We start from the raw sequence: 17879 nt of genomic DNA, 5'->3' as shown, positions 1-17879 counted from the left end.
CACTTTAGAATTGATAATGTCTTCTTTTTATTTTCATTATTTTCTATGCCTTTTATTGTATTATTCTGCTGCAACAAAAAACATTCCCAGTTTGGAATTAATAAAGTAATTCTTATCTGATATTATTCTTATCTTATCTGTCTGTCTGTCTGTCTGTCTGTCTGTCTGTCTGTCTGTCTGTCTGTCTGTCTGTCTGTCTGTCTGTCTGTCTGTCTGTCTGTCTGTCTGTCTGTCTGGTGACATCTCTGCTGGACTCCATTTCCCACGAGCACTAGCGACCATTCACAAAATCATGAGACCCATCATGGGACCGTGTAGCAACACTCTTTAACAGCAGTGTTTTGGGTCACCGAGGCTTGCAATATGGCAGTAGAAACCATCGCCCCTGACTGGGAATTTGACCGTTTTGACGATGGTTCACAAAGTGAGTACAGTCCTGAATAAATAGTGACGTGCTAAACTTAAGTAGCCTCCAGTGCTAGCTTACGCTGCTAGCTATACGCTTAGCCACTGGGCTCCGTCTATTTGCTGGCACGGAACAGCTCCTACTGTCAATTGCAAATAAATGGTCGTTAAATGGAAACCGTTTATAATACTTTCACCTTCATTTGCTATATTTGAACGCGTAGTGTGACGGTTGCAGTTGTAACCGCCACAAAAGTAAAAGCAAAGTTATTCAACGTTAATCAACGCCATCAGTCACATAGCTAACAGCTGATCAGTCTGACAGCATAATGACAAATGTTGACAGTGGCTCATAGTCAACACTGCAAAAACAGTGGACAGTATAACTTCCTCCTAGAAAACAAAATAAACAATGGTAGTGTTTTTGTTTACGTTTTTGTTAATGTGTGTAAGGTGTCCTGCAGTTAGTATGCACCGCTCCCCACAGATAGGAGATGGGTTTGGATAGGATTCTGTATCTATTTCTCTTTCTTTTAAATACTTCTATGTTCACATTTTAGCAAGCATTAATGGACATTAACCGTAATCTAGCTGTAACAACATTGGTGTTTATATCAGAGTGAATAGCCTGCTCCATTGTTCTTGATAAAACCCTCCACCTTTATAGAAATACACACAGAGGTCCAACTTAAGAACTACAGTAAGTTTCTGGAGGACTACACCTCCCAGCTGAAGGGAATTGAGGAGGCTCTGGATGACTCCATCGGAGATGTGTGGGATTTCACTCTTGACCCCATTGCCTTGAAGGTAAATCACCAAACACTAGTGCTTGTACATCAACCTGAAAACACTTACATTGTGTTTACACAATTTTCATGCAACTTCCTTCCTAATAAATCCTTTCCATTTCAGCTTCTCCCATATGAGCAGTCCTCTTTATTGGAGTTAATTAAAACAGACAACAAGGTAAATAGAAACACAAATAATATTGAGTTCTTAAGTCTCATATCTGCAAAATGTTCCTTTTTTAAACATGGTTATTATTTAAATTATTGTTTGCAGGTTCTGAACAAAGTCATCACAGTTTATGCTGCTCTCTGTAGTGAAGTAAAGAAGCTCAAGTATGAGGTAAGCCTGCTCAGAACAGTGCTATTGTGAATTTAGTTTAGTTTGTGTCTGTCTGCTGATGGTTAAAGGTCCCATTATGTAAACAATTAAAGTGTGTGGCTTTTATTTTAATCCAGGCCCAGGTGCTACATTAATATTGTGAAAGAACCAATTTTTACACAGCTTGTATTAAGAAACAATGCTTTTAGATGAATTCTGTGAAGTTTTGATCCCATAACGTATAAAATACATGGCTAAAGAGTGTCAATGCAGACACTGTGAGCACAGATACAGGATACACAGACACTCTGATTAATTAGAGCAGGCTGGGATTTTTCAGGAAAAGGTTTGAGAGGCGGGTGCAAAACTAAACATTTCAGACAGAAGGTGAAATTTTGTTGCAACTCAAATCAGTTTATTGTCACTAGGTTATATTGAGGCTGAATTAGCCCCCATTAGTGAGAAACAGACAGCATTTTAACAAAGCATGAGTAACAAGAGACCCACAATAAACAGTTACAGTTGTAAAACACCATAAGGACCAGGGGATTTACCGTAATTTCCGGACTATTAAGCGCACCTGAATATAAGCCGCACCCACTGAATTAAAAAAATATATGTATTTTGTACATAAATAAGCCGCACATGTCTATAAGCCGCAGGTGCCTACCGGTATTTCCTTTTCCAACTGCCAGATCGATCGCCTTCAACTTGAAAGCTGCATCATATGCATTTCTCCGTGTCTTTGCCATGATGAGGGTGACAAAATGACTACCATAATCAGAATGATGGGAAGTTTGAGCATGCTCGATTTACGTCACATTATGTGATGGTGCTCAGTTTTTTGTCTATTTTTTTTCAAAATCCCATTTTGGCGGCATGAAGCTTGTGAAAGCGGGAAAAATCCATAAATTAGCCGCGTCATTGTATAAGCCGCGAGGTCCAAAGCGTGGGAAAAAAATAGCGGCTTATAGTCCGGAAATTACGGTACGCAAGACGGTGACCTGATAACACCAGGTCAATTTGTTTTGTTCCCTTTTCTCCTCCTGCGGTGTCATAAAACACTTCAACCTAAACACTTTCGGATACATTTGTTAAAAGTAACATTTCATAGTTAATGATAACCTTATTAAAGCAGTAATACCACAATCTCCATATCAGAATGCAGATATATTCAGATAGAAAGTATGAGAAACCTAATTTAAAGTTCATTTAGTTTTTTAACATTAACGCGGTATGTCAACATGTCATGGTAGAAACCCAAAATGCACGTCTTTACTTAGAGCTTTTTTTAAAGTCTATCATTCATATAGTATCATAGCATTGTTTACATACATGTTTACTAGCTTGCAGTCATCTTCTGCCTGAGCTGGCGCATTACTGCATATCTTGGCGTGTGAACGCTACTTGCTGATTAGAGGAATAGTGTGACGCCAATGGCAGGATTGTGTATCACATCACTGCTTGTGTATGTCATAAACAAAACAGTGTCCCAGTCCTAGAGGTTAAATACATCTCTCCAAACTGATGTTGAAATCCCTTGTCTGTGTTTTGCTGTGAGATTCTCATTCTGTGCCCTTCATTTATTTCCCCCTGCAGGCAGAAACCAAGTTCTACAATGGCTTGTTGTACTATGGAGAGGGAGGTAATGTCAGCAAGTACTATGTACTTTTACACTAGATTTAATCTCTCAGTAATTGTTGATATAAAATATTATGAAATAAAACATGTACATGATTTTGTGTTACAGTGTCTGATACCAGCGTTGTTGAAGGAGAGTCCCAGATACAGATGGGCAGGTTCATCTCCTTCCTTCAGGTAGGTAATGGATCATTTATTTAACTTGTATTTTATTGCAGTCCAGGAACATTGATAGTTATTCGCTTTGTCCATTGGTAGGAACTTTCCTGTTTTGTGACAAGATGTTATGAAGTGGTGGTCAACATTGTTCATCAGCTGGCTGCCCTCTACAACAGCAACAAGTAAGATCCTTCAACTGAAGCGAGTATTCACAGTGGGCGTTCTGTTCTCGTTGAAATTATTCAAGTACCCCACGTCGTCAAAAGAGCCTTTGTGCACTTCACATGCAGCTAAAAAACAAATGTGTTGTTGCGCTTATTGCATCTTTGGCTCTGTTACAATGTCAAACCAAAGCATTTATCTCATATCCCAGGGCTGCAACAAAAATCATCGAGTCTTCAGGTGTCCATTTCCAGGTGGGTTTTAAGATTTTCAGAAGTATTCTCAATCTCTATATCTTCATCTCTCAATATTTACACCTTGCCTGTTTGATGTTCCCTTTGCAGATAGTGTACGAACACCTCGGGGAGTTATTAGTGGTTCTGCTCACACTCGATGAGATAATGGAAAATCACGGCACACTAAAGGATCACTGGAAGATGTATAAAAGGTAAACACACACACACACACACCCACACACACACACACACACAGTTATGGCAAACAAAAAGAAAGGCCAGAAGTCAGGGCATGATATACATTAACATACTTGTGTCTATGTATCATTTAGGATAAAGTCCTCTGTAATTGCATCTTCCTGTTGTAGGTTGTTGAAATCAGTGCACCATAACCCTGGGAAATTTTCCATTCCTGAAGAGAAACTGAAACCGTTTGAGAAGCTGCTGCTCAAGCTCGAGGGACAGATGCTGGATGGCATGATACTGCAGGTGACTCCCTTGTTTCAGTCCTTGATTATGATGTAGGATTAATGTTCTTAGTTTGAGGACTTAGCCTAAAAGTCGGTGGTTCCAAGTTTGTGCTTATATGCAAATTCCATTGTGAGTATAGGTCATTTTAAGTTTAATATATTGTGTCGAGGTCCTCTGAGGAGCATTTAAACATTACTTTTGCTACTGTCTGACAGGCCTGTGTGGAGCAGAGATTCGACGATCCGGGGGAAGGAGTGTCTGTTGCCAAAAACAGTGCCTTTGCCGAGGAGTTTGCCTTCAACATCCGCACCATATTCACCAATATTGAGTCCAAAATTGGTCAGTTTCTCTTCTCAGGATGAACTGGTTACCTACAGCTTCCAGTGTTTAATATCTGTGTGTCTTTGTTGTTTTCAGGGGAACCTTCAGAGATTGACCAGAGGGATAAATATGCTGGTGTCTGTGGCCTCTTTGTGCTTCACTTTCACATCTTCAGGAGCGTCGACAAAAAGTTATTCAAGGCGCTGCTGGATGTTTGTAAAAAGGTACTTATGGGTTCTTGCCTCTGTTCTCTATCTGTGACTGCCCTGCTTCATCTTCTTTTGTTTATTTATTAAAAAAAATATCTCAGTCATGTGGTTTTGTGCGTTTCCCTTCCTCTAGGTTCCGGCTGTCACTCTGACTGCTAACATCATCTGGTTTCCTGACACGTTCCTCCTCGCTAAAGTCACAGCCGCAGCGAAGCTGATGGATAAGAAGAGTCTACAGGCCATCAGGGCGCAGAGAGACAGCTACCTGCAGCAAAGAGCCGTGACACTAACAAAGTTAGTAGCAATAAAAAACAATGTATTCATCTGTTTTTATTTGTACAATCTGATGTTACTGTTCTCTCTTCTCTTCAGGGATGTTCAGTCCTACTACGTGTTCGTTACTTCCTGGATGATGAAAATGGAGTCCATCTTATCCAAAGAGCATAAAAGGGACAAGTTGGCAGAAGACCTGAACAGCAGGTGCAATGTGTTTGTACAGGTAAGAACTGGCAATATTGAAAAGGCTCAGCTGGACTACAGACATGGCATTCACATTTCACACTTTAAATCCTGCTGTAAATGTACAGAAGATAAAGCTCCAGAAAGAATTAAGAGACCCCTGCAGCATTATCAGTTTCTCCGGTTTTACTATTTTCTATGAGTTAAATGTTTTTAGTTTTTATTGTGTGTCGTGGATCTGATGTAACACAAAGACAAAAGAGGACACATCAAAACACAGACACAGAGATGGTTGAAGTTAAATATTATGTTGCTGCACAGAGAGAGACAATTTACCTTGGACCAAAACATTGAAGAGCCTAATTTCCAAGAATATCTCACAGGTTATATACACTCCAAACATACGTGGCAAAACAATTCCTGCCCATATACAGTCATATTTTGCATCCTTCGTCCTCTCGGACTTTAAATGATCCCAGGGTCCATGACCTTGTTTAGCAGATACCACACATGGCGACAGCTGTTGGTCATGGTAAGAGGTGGGCCGCTTTCCACAAAAGTAAATTAGTAACTCACTAGCATGGCTTAAAACACATGATTATATAAAACAGATTCTACAGTATATAAACTACTGACAACATTTCTTTGTGTTGGCATTCAATACACTGGAATGGCTGCCATACATGTAGAGATGGAGATTTAAGATTGAATTTGTTCTGGAGCTGTATGTCCACCAGAGATGGAAATTAACTTTTTTGCCCACCGGCCACTGTGGCTGGTGGATTCTAAAATGTACCACCCACTCAACTTTTTTACCAGCCACTTTTTATGAGTAATATATATATGCGTTAATGTTTACAATATAATAGTGTATATTATTGTTTTCTAATCAGTAGGCCTACCAATTAGTTTTTCATCAGAATTGATTATACAATAAGTAGGTGCTACCAAGGAACTGAGTTGCAAATGTTACACTCTTACTGCATATGATATGATAAACAATACACAAGTATCTGCCATGTTAAGTCATGTTTATTCTGGGAAACATTGTGCCATTAAACTTCATAAATGTACCTATTTTCTCAGGAAAAGGTTAACACTTTCAGTCACAGACAACACAAGCACAAGCCACTTACAACCATTACAAATACAAACCATAGTCATAGACAGTGCATCAAATTATCCAAGATCCAGGATGCTTCATGGAAAAGGATGATCTCCAAAACATCAGCGAGAAAACTTTTAGAGAAGTCACCACAGTTCATCATGTTAAACCCTGAGTCCACACAACAGTACAGAACAATTCTGTCAACCTCAATGTCCCAGTTCCAAATGTTACATAACTAGCTATTTTCAGGACGTGAACATGACATTAGATGACTCGTGGTCCTTCACGGCTTCCAATTTCAGGTTTTTTTGTCCCCACGATGAAGTTGCTTGACCTGTGAGCGTCCGATGCGTACTGATGACAGGCTGAGCAGTACATGGTCTGGCTCGGTTCCTCGTACACCAGCCTGTCGCGATCTGTTGTTCGCCATCTCTCATTAAGCCTTTGATGCATGAGTGGTTGGACCCTACACTCTTCCATAAGTGGGTCAAAAATGACCCATATTAGAATCAATGTGTTTTTATGCCCTTTTTGTCATTTTGGTTAAGAATAATTGCTTGTATAATATTTTGTATTATATTTAGGACCACACAAGAATGATTTCATGTTTGAAATATCTTTAGTTCTTCACTTAACATTTTTTACATTTTGAAAGAACTTTAAAAAACGTTTTGAACATATTGATAATTAAAAAATGAGAAACATTACCCAGAACAGCAATAGAAAAATGTGAACATCCTGTGTTGCCTTCTTGTCTCCTCACTGTATGCAGTTGAGACAAACTATCTGTTTCTGGCTGTGATCATTGCACACAGGTACATTGCATTTCCCACACCTATTGTTGATTTTGCGATCTTTGTTACTTGGGCAGATCTGACACCTCTTTCTGTTTGGTTGGCCCCTTCTGCTTCTTTCCTTTGGCTGGGTTGTGGCTTTTGTCACCTCACACCTTCCCATTGCTTCAATAATCGGGGTTTGCAGTTGGGGGCAGCCTTCCAGTCTACTCCTCATGTGTGGTGTGACGAGCTCCTTTGACAGCTCATTGAGGAAGAGCCGTCATGCATAGGTGATTCCGCTCTTGAATTCTGGGTGCTGAGCCGTGAAAAAGGTATAGGCATTAAGGGTGGCGATGTCAAGTATGTTGTACCACAGCACCATGGACCACCTCTGTGTTTGGCGCTTGCAGGTGTAGGTGCCAACCATCTGGTCAGTGGTGTCTACACCTCCTTTCGTCTTGTTGTAAAATGTGATCACTTTCATCCACTACTTTGTCGTGGTGCATCGTGCTCAGGAGCACAACAGCCATTCCTTTCTTTCTGACATAGCTGACCATGGTAAGGCTGCCGTTGAATCCAAACTCTGTGCTGTGAACCTCCCTGGACTTGGAAGGCTTCATCAGAGGAGGGATGTCTGGCTTGTTCTGACGTAGAGTCCCCACAATAGTGAGATCCTTCTCCAGGAGATGCTGCGCAAGAGGCACACTGGTGAAAAAGTTATCCATGGTGTAGTTGTGACCTGTGTTTCTAAATCTACTACACAACTGCTGGACAAGGTTTTCCCTCAGATTCTTCTGAACTTCTTCCCCTGGTTGTCTCCGTGTGTAAACTATACCATCTATTGCATAGGGGATGCGTCCATCACAAACCCAGAAGATCTTTAGGCCGTACTTGGTGGGCTTTCTTGGCATGTACTATAAAAACTTGCACTTCCCCCTGAATGGCGCAAGCTGTTCGTCCACAGTGACACAATCACTGGGGATGAATCGCTGTCTGCAGTTGACCAGGAACAGGTCCCATTCTTAGCGGAAGGCTGCCATATGGTCTGTTTCCAGTCGGATGGCTCTGGTCCTCTTGTCATCGAAGCGCAAGACATGGCGAATATCTTCAAATCTTCCTACAGCCATAGTGTCCTTGTACATGGGATTATTTAAAGGACTCCCAAACAGCTCACAGACTGATACATCCCAGTTGTTCTCACTTCCTGCAAGAAGGGTCAATCCAGTGAAGGCCATGAATTCATCTTTGTTGACATTTTTCCACTCTTTTCCTCTAGCTGTTGCTACTCTCCGTCCCTCCAACTTTGTGCACTTCATCACCTCTTGTATGATATTATCAGTGATAAAGAGCTCCCATGCATCTTTTGGTGAAACAGTGGTGGTAAGCCCTTGTGCAGGCCCTGACCTACTTCTGAGGATATTGTGGCTTGGTGTTCTGCCCTGGGTGGGAGGTAACTCGCTCCAGTAAGAGCCCTTATGACTCATTCTGTTGGATGTGGTTTGGACTTCACTTTCTTCTTCAGAGGACTCACAAGAGGAATCTTCTGTGTCTGATTGATCCTGTTCAGTTTGTAGAGTTGGATTTCCAGGTGGATGACTGACACTGCCACCTGGACAATAGTCTGGGTCATCATCATCTGAGATTTCAGATTCTGAGTCCAACCCCGTAACTGCCTCTCCATCATCCAGCATCTGTAGGACCATTTTAGCTGTGTACACCTTGAATACATATAGTAATGTTAGCTATCTTAGTTAGCTAGCTATAAAGTAGGCTAATTTGTTGATAATAACATACTCTTTCACACAACAGTCATGAATGACACACACACAATATATTCTGAGGATAATACTTTCACGTATCAGATCTTGCTGTGTAACATAATCTTCCTGAGGGGTGACACTTCTGATATAGTCTTTGTGGGCCACAGTTAATGTATTCCTGACAGCCACAGTTGATAAGAATCAACGGTTCTCATAGGATTCCATAGAAAATGCGTGCGGGTCATTTTTGACCCACTTATGGAAGCTTGGGGTAGTGATACAAAAACTACAATTTCGTAAAATGTATAAAAGGTAAGTTAAAAATTTAAATGGCATGATATCAAAAACATGTTTTTTGAGGAACACCTGGAATATGAAATGATAACAGTTTTTCATTATGAAGATATTTCAAGTAAACAACCTCACCGGGTCATTTTTGACCCACTTAGCCTTTTTTTTGGTGGTAGGTCTGCTATCCCCACCCTCCTGTACACTCGTTTTCACCCCGGTGATGTAACGCCACATTTTTGGTTTAAACTAGCAGCTATCCTGTGAAGCCCGCAGGTTTAGGTAGCCTCCTGCAACATTCTTTATCTCTTCGCAACAAATAGTTCCACTTTGATTAGCCTACTTTGATTTAAGTGCGGAATAGTAATTGTGGATAAGGAGTCTGAGTGTCATTCTCACGCCGCTTCGGCCCAATCAGAAGCACATCATTTGATCGGATCTGACTGTATGGTTGTGGAAAGTGCAGCTGTCATGCGTATGACCCATGTATGATAGGCGAATTTCGATCGGATATGACTGAAAAGTATTACCCGCCACAGTGGCTGGTAAAGTGACACAATGCACCAGCATACAAATCCACCCGCATATGGCGTGTGGCGGGTGCTAATTTCCCTCCCTGATGTCCACTATCCTCAAATACCTGTCTCTAAGTTTCAGTTATTCACATACACTTTCTGTGATATGATAGACTGACCACACATGATTATGTAAAAGTACTTCAACCCATTTCTTTTCAAAGTTTTGTACTCCTTACTAACAGTTCCCTCTGCGCTTCCCATTCCTCACAGGGCATCCTGTATGCATACAGCATCGGCACCATCATCAAAACCACCATGAACATGTACATGTCGATGCAGCGGCCCATGACCAAGACTTCTGTCAAAGCTCTGTGTCGACTGGTTGAATTGCTCAAGGTGAGAGTGTTCCTGTCTTCCCACCAGTACCTTGTCAGTTTGATTGAAAGTAATAAGCTCATGTGATATGTGGCTCCTCTCAGGCAGTGGAGCACACGTTCCACAGGCGGTCCATGGTTGTAGCAGACTCCGTTTCTCACATCACTCAGCAGCTACAGTCGCAGGCCCTCAACTCCATCGGCAACGCCAAGGTAATAACAAACACACTAAATAAATGACTTGTTGTTTACAGGAGGAGTTTATGCAGGAGTGATGTGAGTGGAACATTTGTATTTCTAGTTGGCGGATTAACTGTGTGTATTTATTCCATAAAGAAAAGGGTGATCTCGGATAAGAAGTACAGCGAGCAGCGGCTGGATGTGCTGTCCTCTCTGGTGATGGCAGAAAATGCTCTGAGTGGACCCAGCACAAAGGAGCGGCGCCTCGTGGTGTCTCTGGCCCTGTGTGTCGGCACTCAGCTGGTACGATGGGATAAGTCGGTGGTTAATTGGATACAAAAAACGTTCCTTTCAATATTAAAAATCTTCTGCTTTCTTTTAGAAAACGTTCAAAGATGAGGAGCTGCTTCCACTGCAGCTCGTGTTGAAGAAGCTGGATCTGATCAGCGAGCTGAGCGAGAGGTGGGGTTTCTTCTTTTGATTGAATTAACAAAATTTCACGTGCAAATTTCTAAATCAGTTTTTGCTCTGTGTGCCAAGATCTGTAAAATTGTTTAACCCTCCAGGCAGAAAGCCGACTTTTAAAGTTTAGATTCTGCTGCTTTGTGTGTCAGCTGTACAATGTCTCATGTTACAGTCAGCAATTTGGTGTTTTGTGATGTCTGGAAATTAGCTAAACTACCTAGTCGTTTGGAGAAAAGGCTCAAGGCAAACACTGTTGTCGTGGATTCAATCGCTCACAACATGAAAGAATAAAACAGAGGGAGATCAATAAAACACAAACACAGGTATGGTTGATTAATTATTATTTAGTTGTACAACAAACACAATAATGAGAAAACAGTACCTTGCTCTTAAGCAGTCAATCGCGGAGTTCCCCCCAAGACGGAACGATTCATACACGTTTATATAGGTTTAACACCGCCTACAGATGGCAACACATTCCTATCTCAACAGTCATTTCACATTTCATACGTCTACCTGTTGCAGCAACATGTGTACAGGTAACTTTCTCATACCCTAATAAGAGTCTTCCAAGCTTTACACAACGTCAAAACACAAACGTATACACACATGGTTTAGATCAGGTAGGGCCCCTTTCCTGGAAACTCAAATGAATAAAACACATTATATAAAAGATTATCATAACATTATATATAACCAAATCATGAAGTTCTCCAAGTACCCATTAATGGCTTTGGCAGCCCACTGTCATCGATTATCTGGTGAAAGATTCTTGCAGTCATCTGACACTGGGTGGATGCTAATTTTGGTCATCCAATTGATATTTTCTACTTTAGGCATACTTAGGGACTGTTTGTGTTTGTTCGTCAGGGTGAAGCTGCAGTGTGACTGTAGTTTCCTCTACTGGCACCGAGCTGTGTTCCCCATCTACCTAGATGATGTGTACGACAACGCCGTGGACGCAGCACGAATACACGTAAGCAGACAGACAAGAGCGAGACTTCTAATCATGCCTGCAAGATCCCAAGTGATCATTTTTAAATCAACTATGGGGAAACCTACATTACTAATTGAATTATGAAGGTTGTATTTCCTTGTGTAAGAGATAGAAAGATGAACTAATTACCTACATATGTAAACAAACTGTTATCTCTATGTTTATAGTCTGCTTTTGAATGTTAGTTCCTGTGTCTGATTGACTTCTCTGTTGTTCTGCCTTCCTGGATGCCGTCTTTGATTGGCCTGAGCAGTACATGTTCAGCGCACTGAGGGACAGTGTACCATCCATGTTGCACGCCAAACACATGGAATCATGCGACCAGCTCCTGGAGAGCTACGACAAGGAGATCATGGACGTGTTCAACGAGGTGAGAGCTGTCGAAAAAGAGGAACCAGAGGAAATGTGGATGGTAGAGGCAGGAAGAGGAAATACACAGCATGGTGTAGAGGTGTACCGACCAGCATGGCAGTCCCATCCTTAACCTTCAGTTGTACATCTTGCTTTCATTGCAGCACCTGCTGGACAAGCTGTGTAAGGAGATAGAGAAGGACCTGCGTCTCTCTGTCCACACACATCTGAAGCTGGACGACAGGAACCCTTTCAAAGTCGGCATGAAGGACATGGGACATTTCTTCTCCCTTAAACCCATTCGATTCTTCAACCGCTTCATCCTCATCAAAGGTGAGGAGAAACCATACATCTACCCCTCACAGAGTATCTCAGTCCGGTTTTTGTTTGGCATTGTCTAAGAGCATCTACTGCTCCTATTTGAATTTGTTTTTTAATTTAATGTAAAATTCTGATGCAGCTACGTCAGTTTTACGAAAGCCCTTTTTCTTTTGTCGGATGAAAGTATGTATCTGTAGAAAACTGTTCTTTAAAATGTGTCATTGTTTATTATTTTTGTTGTGGTGCCACCATTTTTGTTCATTTCAATTTTGTTAAAGAAGGGTATGTTTGGAAAAAATGTCCTTTCATTTTTAAAATTCAACACTTAATCTGTTTGCATTCAGGCAGTATACTGACAGCAGCAGACAGAGCTTATTTCACTTTAACATCTGTTTGTTCATCGTAAACAATATCATTAGCGCAATATTCAAGACGGTTATCAACATTTTGCAGCCGTACTCAAAAAAAATATTGAATTCAGGACAAATACGCCTGAATCTGTGCAAGAAAGTGAACTGTATGTTACATCTCAAGTTGAAACCTGCTGGAAAACTGTGAGCTAATTGTGACACTGACTTGTCCTTTTTTAATGTCTGTACAGCCTATGTGACCCACTACCTGGATAAAACCTTCTACAACCTAACCACTGTCGCTCTGCACGACTGGGCCACCTACAGTGAGATGAGGAACCTCGCCACGCAGCGCTATGGACTCACCATGACAGAGGCTTACCTGCCCAGCCAGACACTGGAGCAGGTCAGTGTGGCTGCAGCCTAAACATCAAGACAGTGGACTTTTTATCCATAAGTGTTAACAGATCCCCTTTGTTTTCTTATTAGGGTTTGGACGTTCTGGAAATCATGAGGAACATTCACGTTTTTGTCTCGCGCTACCTCTATAACCTCAACAACCAGGTTTGGATCTATTGCTGCAGATTCACCTTCGTTTTCGAGCAGTTGTACAGTATGTGCATTGTTTTAAAGTGTTTTCCCTCCAACAGATCTTCATAGAGAAGGCCAGTAACAACAAGCACTTGAACACCATCAACATCCGTCACATCGCCAACTCCATCCGGACCCACGGCACAGGCATCATGAACACCACGGTGATTTTACAGCGCAGGCGGGAGTGTGTGTTTTTGTCCGTCTGTGTTTTCCCTCAGGTCATCACCTGTTAACTCTCTCCTTCAATCAGGTGAACTTCACCTACCAGTTCCTGCGAAAGAAGTTCTACATCTTCAGTCAGTTTATGTACGACGAGCACATCAAGTCCAGACTCATCAAAGACATCCGCTTCTTCAGAGAAACAAAGGACCAGTCTGATCAGAAGGTAGGATAGCGTCTGTTCACCACAGCAGTCACTCAAACAAAGCACAATGGACAGATGGTAAATTTTGCACAGTGGAACTCTTCAGAAAATGTAGTTTTTTGTTTGGTCAGATGGTTGTAAAGCCCCAGCTGGTGAAAGCTTGAAATCCAGCGGTTCAGATTAAATGAAGCTGCCAAATGAGCTTGTTAAGTTTTCATATAAACAGACATAGAATTTCAGAAAAAGCCAGTCTCAGGAACAGGGGCTTTTCTAGATTTTCTGTTCTTGGAAGCAATTAGCTCTCTAATCCTCGTCAAGTTTTAAATAAAGTGATTTGTTATCACATTGCCAGGCACCATTACTTTGCTCCCTGCTCTCCCATTTCATCTAGTTTTCAATTTTTGTTTCAGTATCCATTTGAACGAGCGGAGAAGTTTAACCGCGGCATCAGGAAGCTGGGCATCACTCCGGATGGGCAGAGCTACCTGGACCAGTTCAGACAGCTCATCAGCCAGATTGGTGAGACATACAATTTGATCTGTCCTATACTCTTAGAGAATCAAATGCAGGTGCAGATAAATCTTGACACCACCAATTTTACTGTCTTCTTTCAGGTAACGCCATGGGCTATGTGCGAATGATCCGCTCTGGGGGCCTCCACTGTTGCAGCAGTGCTATCAGGTAAGAGAGAGCTGCTTGTACATATAGTATTTGTGCTCTCTAGCAAAGTTAATATGAAGGTCTATGGTTGACCACGGAAAAACTCTGATTAACTGCATACATCATTTTTTACATTAATACTAGCTAAATCTGATTTAATGTGTTGGCTAAAGTGTTTTCCCTCATATCTCACTAGCATGTTTTTGGGTCTATGTCCTCTCAAGGTTTGTCCCTGACCTGGAGGATATAGTGAACTTTGAGGAGCTGGTGAAGGAGGAGGGACTGTCAGAGGAGACCCAGAAAGCTGCAAGGTACGGCATTTTAAAACCCGTGCACGCTAACATGCAACCTATCATTTGTCAGTCGTTCTCTAGCATTTCTGTTTGCTGAATAATATGAGAATGCAATGTTTTTAGGACTTTTTAAGGTCCTGTGTCAGCTTCAACATTTCTGTCTAGCACACGTGGCTGTGCTTTAATTGTTTCCCCAGTCAAATAATGTCTGCATATGCTCAGTGCATTTCCATTCATGTGCCTGCAGAGGGCGCCATAGCTAGAAAAATGTAAAGGAAACGTATGCCTCACACACTTTGTTTATAGTGAGGTACAAGTGTTAGGCACAGCTAAATATTGTATGTCTTCCTCTTCTAGTGTCCTAGATTCAGTTTTGGGAGATCTGACCAGCAACTCTGCCGAGGGGACGGAGTATTTCAAGATGCTGGTGGCCGTGTTTGCACCTGAGTTTCGCAGCGCCAAGAATATGCACCTGAGGAACTTCTACATGATCGTACCGCCTCTGGTCAGTGTCAAGACCTTCTCCTATGTTTCTTTCTTACCACATGCCGCACACTTTTGGTAAATTACTCTGTTCAGTGTTTAAGTAATGCTGTAGTTTTAGTTATTGATACAACTTCCTCCCATAGACGGTGAATTTTGTGGAGCACTCCATCAGCTGCAAAGAGAAACTGAACAAGAAGAACAAAACGGGAGCTGCTTTCACAGACGATGGCTTCGCTATGGGTGAGTGGGCTTAAGCCATGTCCTGTATAATATTTTGAGCTGCGTTGTGGCTGCTCTCTGTAATCACTGTATCTCTCTCTCTCAGGCGTGGCGTACATCCTGAAGCTGCTGGACCAGTACCTGGAGTTTGACTCTCTGCACTGGTTCCAGGCGGTCAGAGATAAGTACAAGAGAGAGATGAACGCCGTGGTGAAGGAGCAGAGCGTCCAGTCTGCCAGCCAGGATGAGAAGCTGCTGCAAACCATGAACCTCACTCAGAAGAGGCTGGATGTCTACCTTCAGGTACAGCCCCTGCGTAATGTCACAGAAGATAGACACACAACCTCCGTCTAACTCAGGTTTAACACAGGAAGTATAATGCTGCCACAGAGTGTTTTTACATACATTTTCTGAAAATTGGATTAGCTTTTGGCAGTCCTGTTTATCCATGGATGCACAGACTGCTGTCACAAGGTGGCTTTGATGCTGAAGAAAACTTGATGTTTATCAGCCAGGTTCTGACTTGATGACGGGTCTTTTCTATGATTTCAAGCACGATTAAGAAAGGTTATTAATGATGGACATAGGAGATAATTATATCCTCCGGAAGTGCCAGTGAGGTTACATTTAGGTGTACATTTAAGGTGAAATGTGTCTGTGTTCATATCTTACTAACTTACTAACTTTGATGCAATTTACAGGTATGGGTTGTAAAGTACCTTAATTACCTTCATGAGCTACATGTCACTGCTGCTCCAGCTGCTGACCGGGTTAATAAAAAGCTCAAATCCGAAGAATATACTACAATCACTAACTTCCTGTTTGTTTAAGAACACCTGTCCCTTTAGCCTCACACAGACATACACTTGCTTATGTCTATGCCTGACAACTTCCGATATAGAACAATGGTTCACTCACACCTCTTTGTCTTCCTGTCCCTTCAGGAGTTCGAGCTGCTCCATTTCTCGTTAAGCAGCGCCCGGATCTTCTTCAGAGCGGACAAGACCGCTGCAGAGGAGATTCAGGAGAAGAAAGATAGAGGTGAGGGGCTGTGGAGATGATTAATGGGGTGTTTTAATAATGCAAAAACACTGGCCGCTCACCCTGGCTTTTTGTCGACGATTTAGAAAGATATTACTCTGATTGATGAAGTGTGAGGTAAGTGTGCCTTCTTTTGGCTTTGACCCACTTACCCTTCTTTCAACAGAAGAAGCTTCCAAAGCAGGAGCTCCTTCAGATGGCTTGACCCCCGCTGACCCTGCATCAAAGTGACACCCCCCCTCCCCAGCTGACTCGTGAAAGTGCTGTGAAATGGCCAGAAGAGGAAGTGGGAAGAGAAGATCTACAGTAGCGGACTGCACTGACGTGTGTGTGTGTGTGTGTGTGTGTGTGTGTGTGTGTGTGTGTGTGTGTGTGTGTGTGTGTGTGTGTGTGTGTGTGTGTGTGTGTGTGTGTGTGTGTGTGTGTGTGTGTGTGTGTGTGTGTGTGTGTGTGTGTGTGTGTGTGTGTGTGTGTGTGTGTGTGTGTGTGTGTGTGTGTGTGTGTGTGTGTGTGTGTGTGTGTGTGTGTGTGTGTGTGGGGTTCATGGACAAACAGACAATTGAAAGACGTTGCCCCATGAAAAAACAATCATCTTCATTAGAGAACGTGCTCCTGCAGGAAGTGTGATTTTGTTTCCATTCTACAGAAACGTCAATGTAATAATCCCAACAGCTTTGAAATGTCTTCTTGAATTTGTAGCATTTATGCAAGCGACTGCAATTTGAAAAGAGTGGTGCAACAAGTGCAAGGTAAAAGTGGAGACTTTCTTTTGCCCAGCTTTTGATACATCCAGTCCAGATCAACTGGATTATTTTTATACAGTAGAAGCCTCATCTGTATGTGTCCCTCACCAGAGAGGAAATCAATCAATGACTAATTTGCGTCTCTGTTTTGATTTCAAGGCTTTGCTACATCTCTTTCTGTCCAGTGTACTGAATGTGATTGAATGTCTATGGCTTTTAATGGCAGCTGTGTTCTTGATGCCTCTCTACATTACAGCACAGTGACGACTCTTGAGAATGTTTTCAATGTATAATCTTCTCATGTTTGTGTGCCAAATTTGTCTACTGCTAGTCTTTGTTTTGTCTATTTTATACATTGTATGAATTATAGTGTGTATGTGCCTTTCTAAACTGTGGATTATTGTTTCCATAATTACTTTTAAAATAATACATCTGAACGCACAAGATTCTTGATCTGTGAGTGTAGCATAGTTACAAGTTTCATTACTTCTCTACAGCACTGGAATCATTTTAATCATTTAAGTTTTATTTCCCAATTTTGTATCTATCATGTGGTACATTTGAAAATGAGGCCACAATTTGGTTAAAGTGACATTCCGTAAATTGAAAGAATGAAGAAATGTCTTTTAGTCTTTGAAGACTAATAAAACTTGCACTTTCAAAATAATTGAGTGTCTCTCAATGAGTTAGCTGAAGTAGTGTTCCCCAGTGTTAACGTTTAACATGTGTAATATCTAAAACTTGATCATACATGTTTGCCGGGAATGTGTAAATTAATTGATACCCGACTCTGGACAATTTTTACTTAAATACCTCAGAGC

General features: G+C 41.7%; 1 protein-coding gene across 1 annotated transcript; it reads left to right on the top strand.

Moving 5' to 3' along the window:
• The first annotated feature begins 273 nt into the window (after window positions 1–273).
• On the top strand, window positions 274–17725 carry washc4 (WASH complex subunit 4). Its single transcript, XM_063903903.1, has 33 exons — window positions 274–424; window positions 1073–1212; window positions 1318–1371; window positions 1468–1533; window positions 3112–3157; window positions 3263–3330; window positions 3412–3494; window positions 3686–3728; window positions 3819–3922; window positions 4079–4199; window positions 4397–4520; window positions 4599–4726; window positions 4845–5005; window positions 5084–5210; window positions 9891–10016; window positions 10100–10207; window positions 10331–10477; window positions 10557–10636; window positions 11510–11615; window positions 11890–12006; window positions 12152–12320; window positions 12910–13064; window positions 13148–13222; window positions 13309–13413; window positions 13503–13637; window positions 14027–14135; window positions 14231–14297; window positions 14501–14587; window positions 14927–15074; window positions 15199–15295; window positions 15381–15577; window positions 16219–16315; window positions 16482–17725. Exons 1-33 carry the CDS (start codon window positions 364–366, stop codon window positions 16544–16546), a joined length of 3516 nt encoding a protein of 1171 aa, XP_063759973.1. The 5' UTR covers window positions 274–363; the 3' UTR covers window positions 16547–17725.
• The last annotated feature ends 154 nt before the right edge of the window (window positions 17726–17879 follow it).

The sequence above is a fragment of the Eleginops maclovinus genome, chromosome 2 (assembly GCF_036324505.1).
Source record: "Eleginops maclovinus isolate JMC-PN-2008 ecotype Puerto Natales chromosome 2, JC_Emac_rtc_rv5, whole genome shotgun sequence".
In the NCBI taxonomy this organism is placed as follows: domain Eukaryota; kingdom Metazoa; phylum Chordata; class Actinopteri; order Perciformes; family Eleginopidae; genus Eleginops; species Eleginops maclovinus.
The sequence above is the reverse complement of the archived record's forward strand: the minus strand, read 5'-3'. Positions and strand labels throughout refer to the sequence as shown.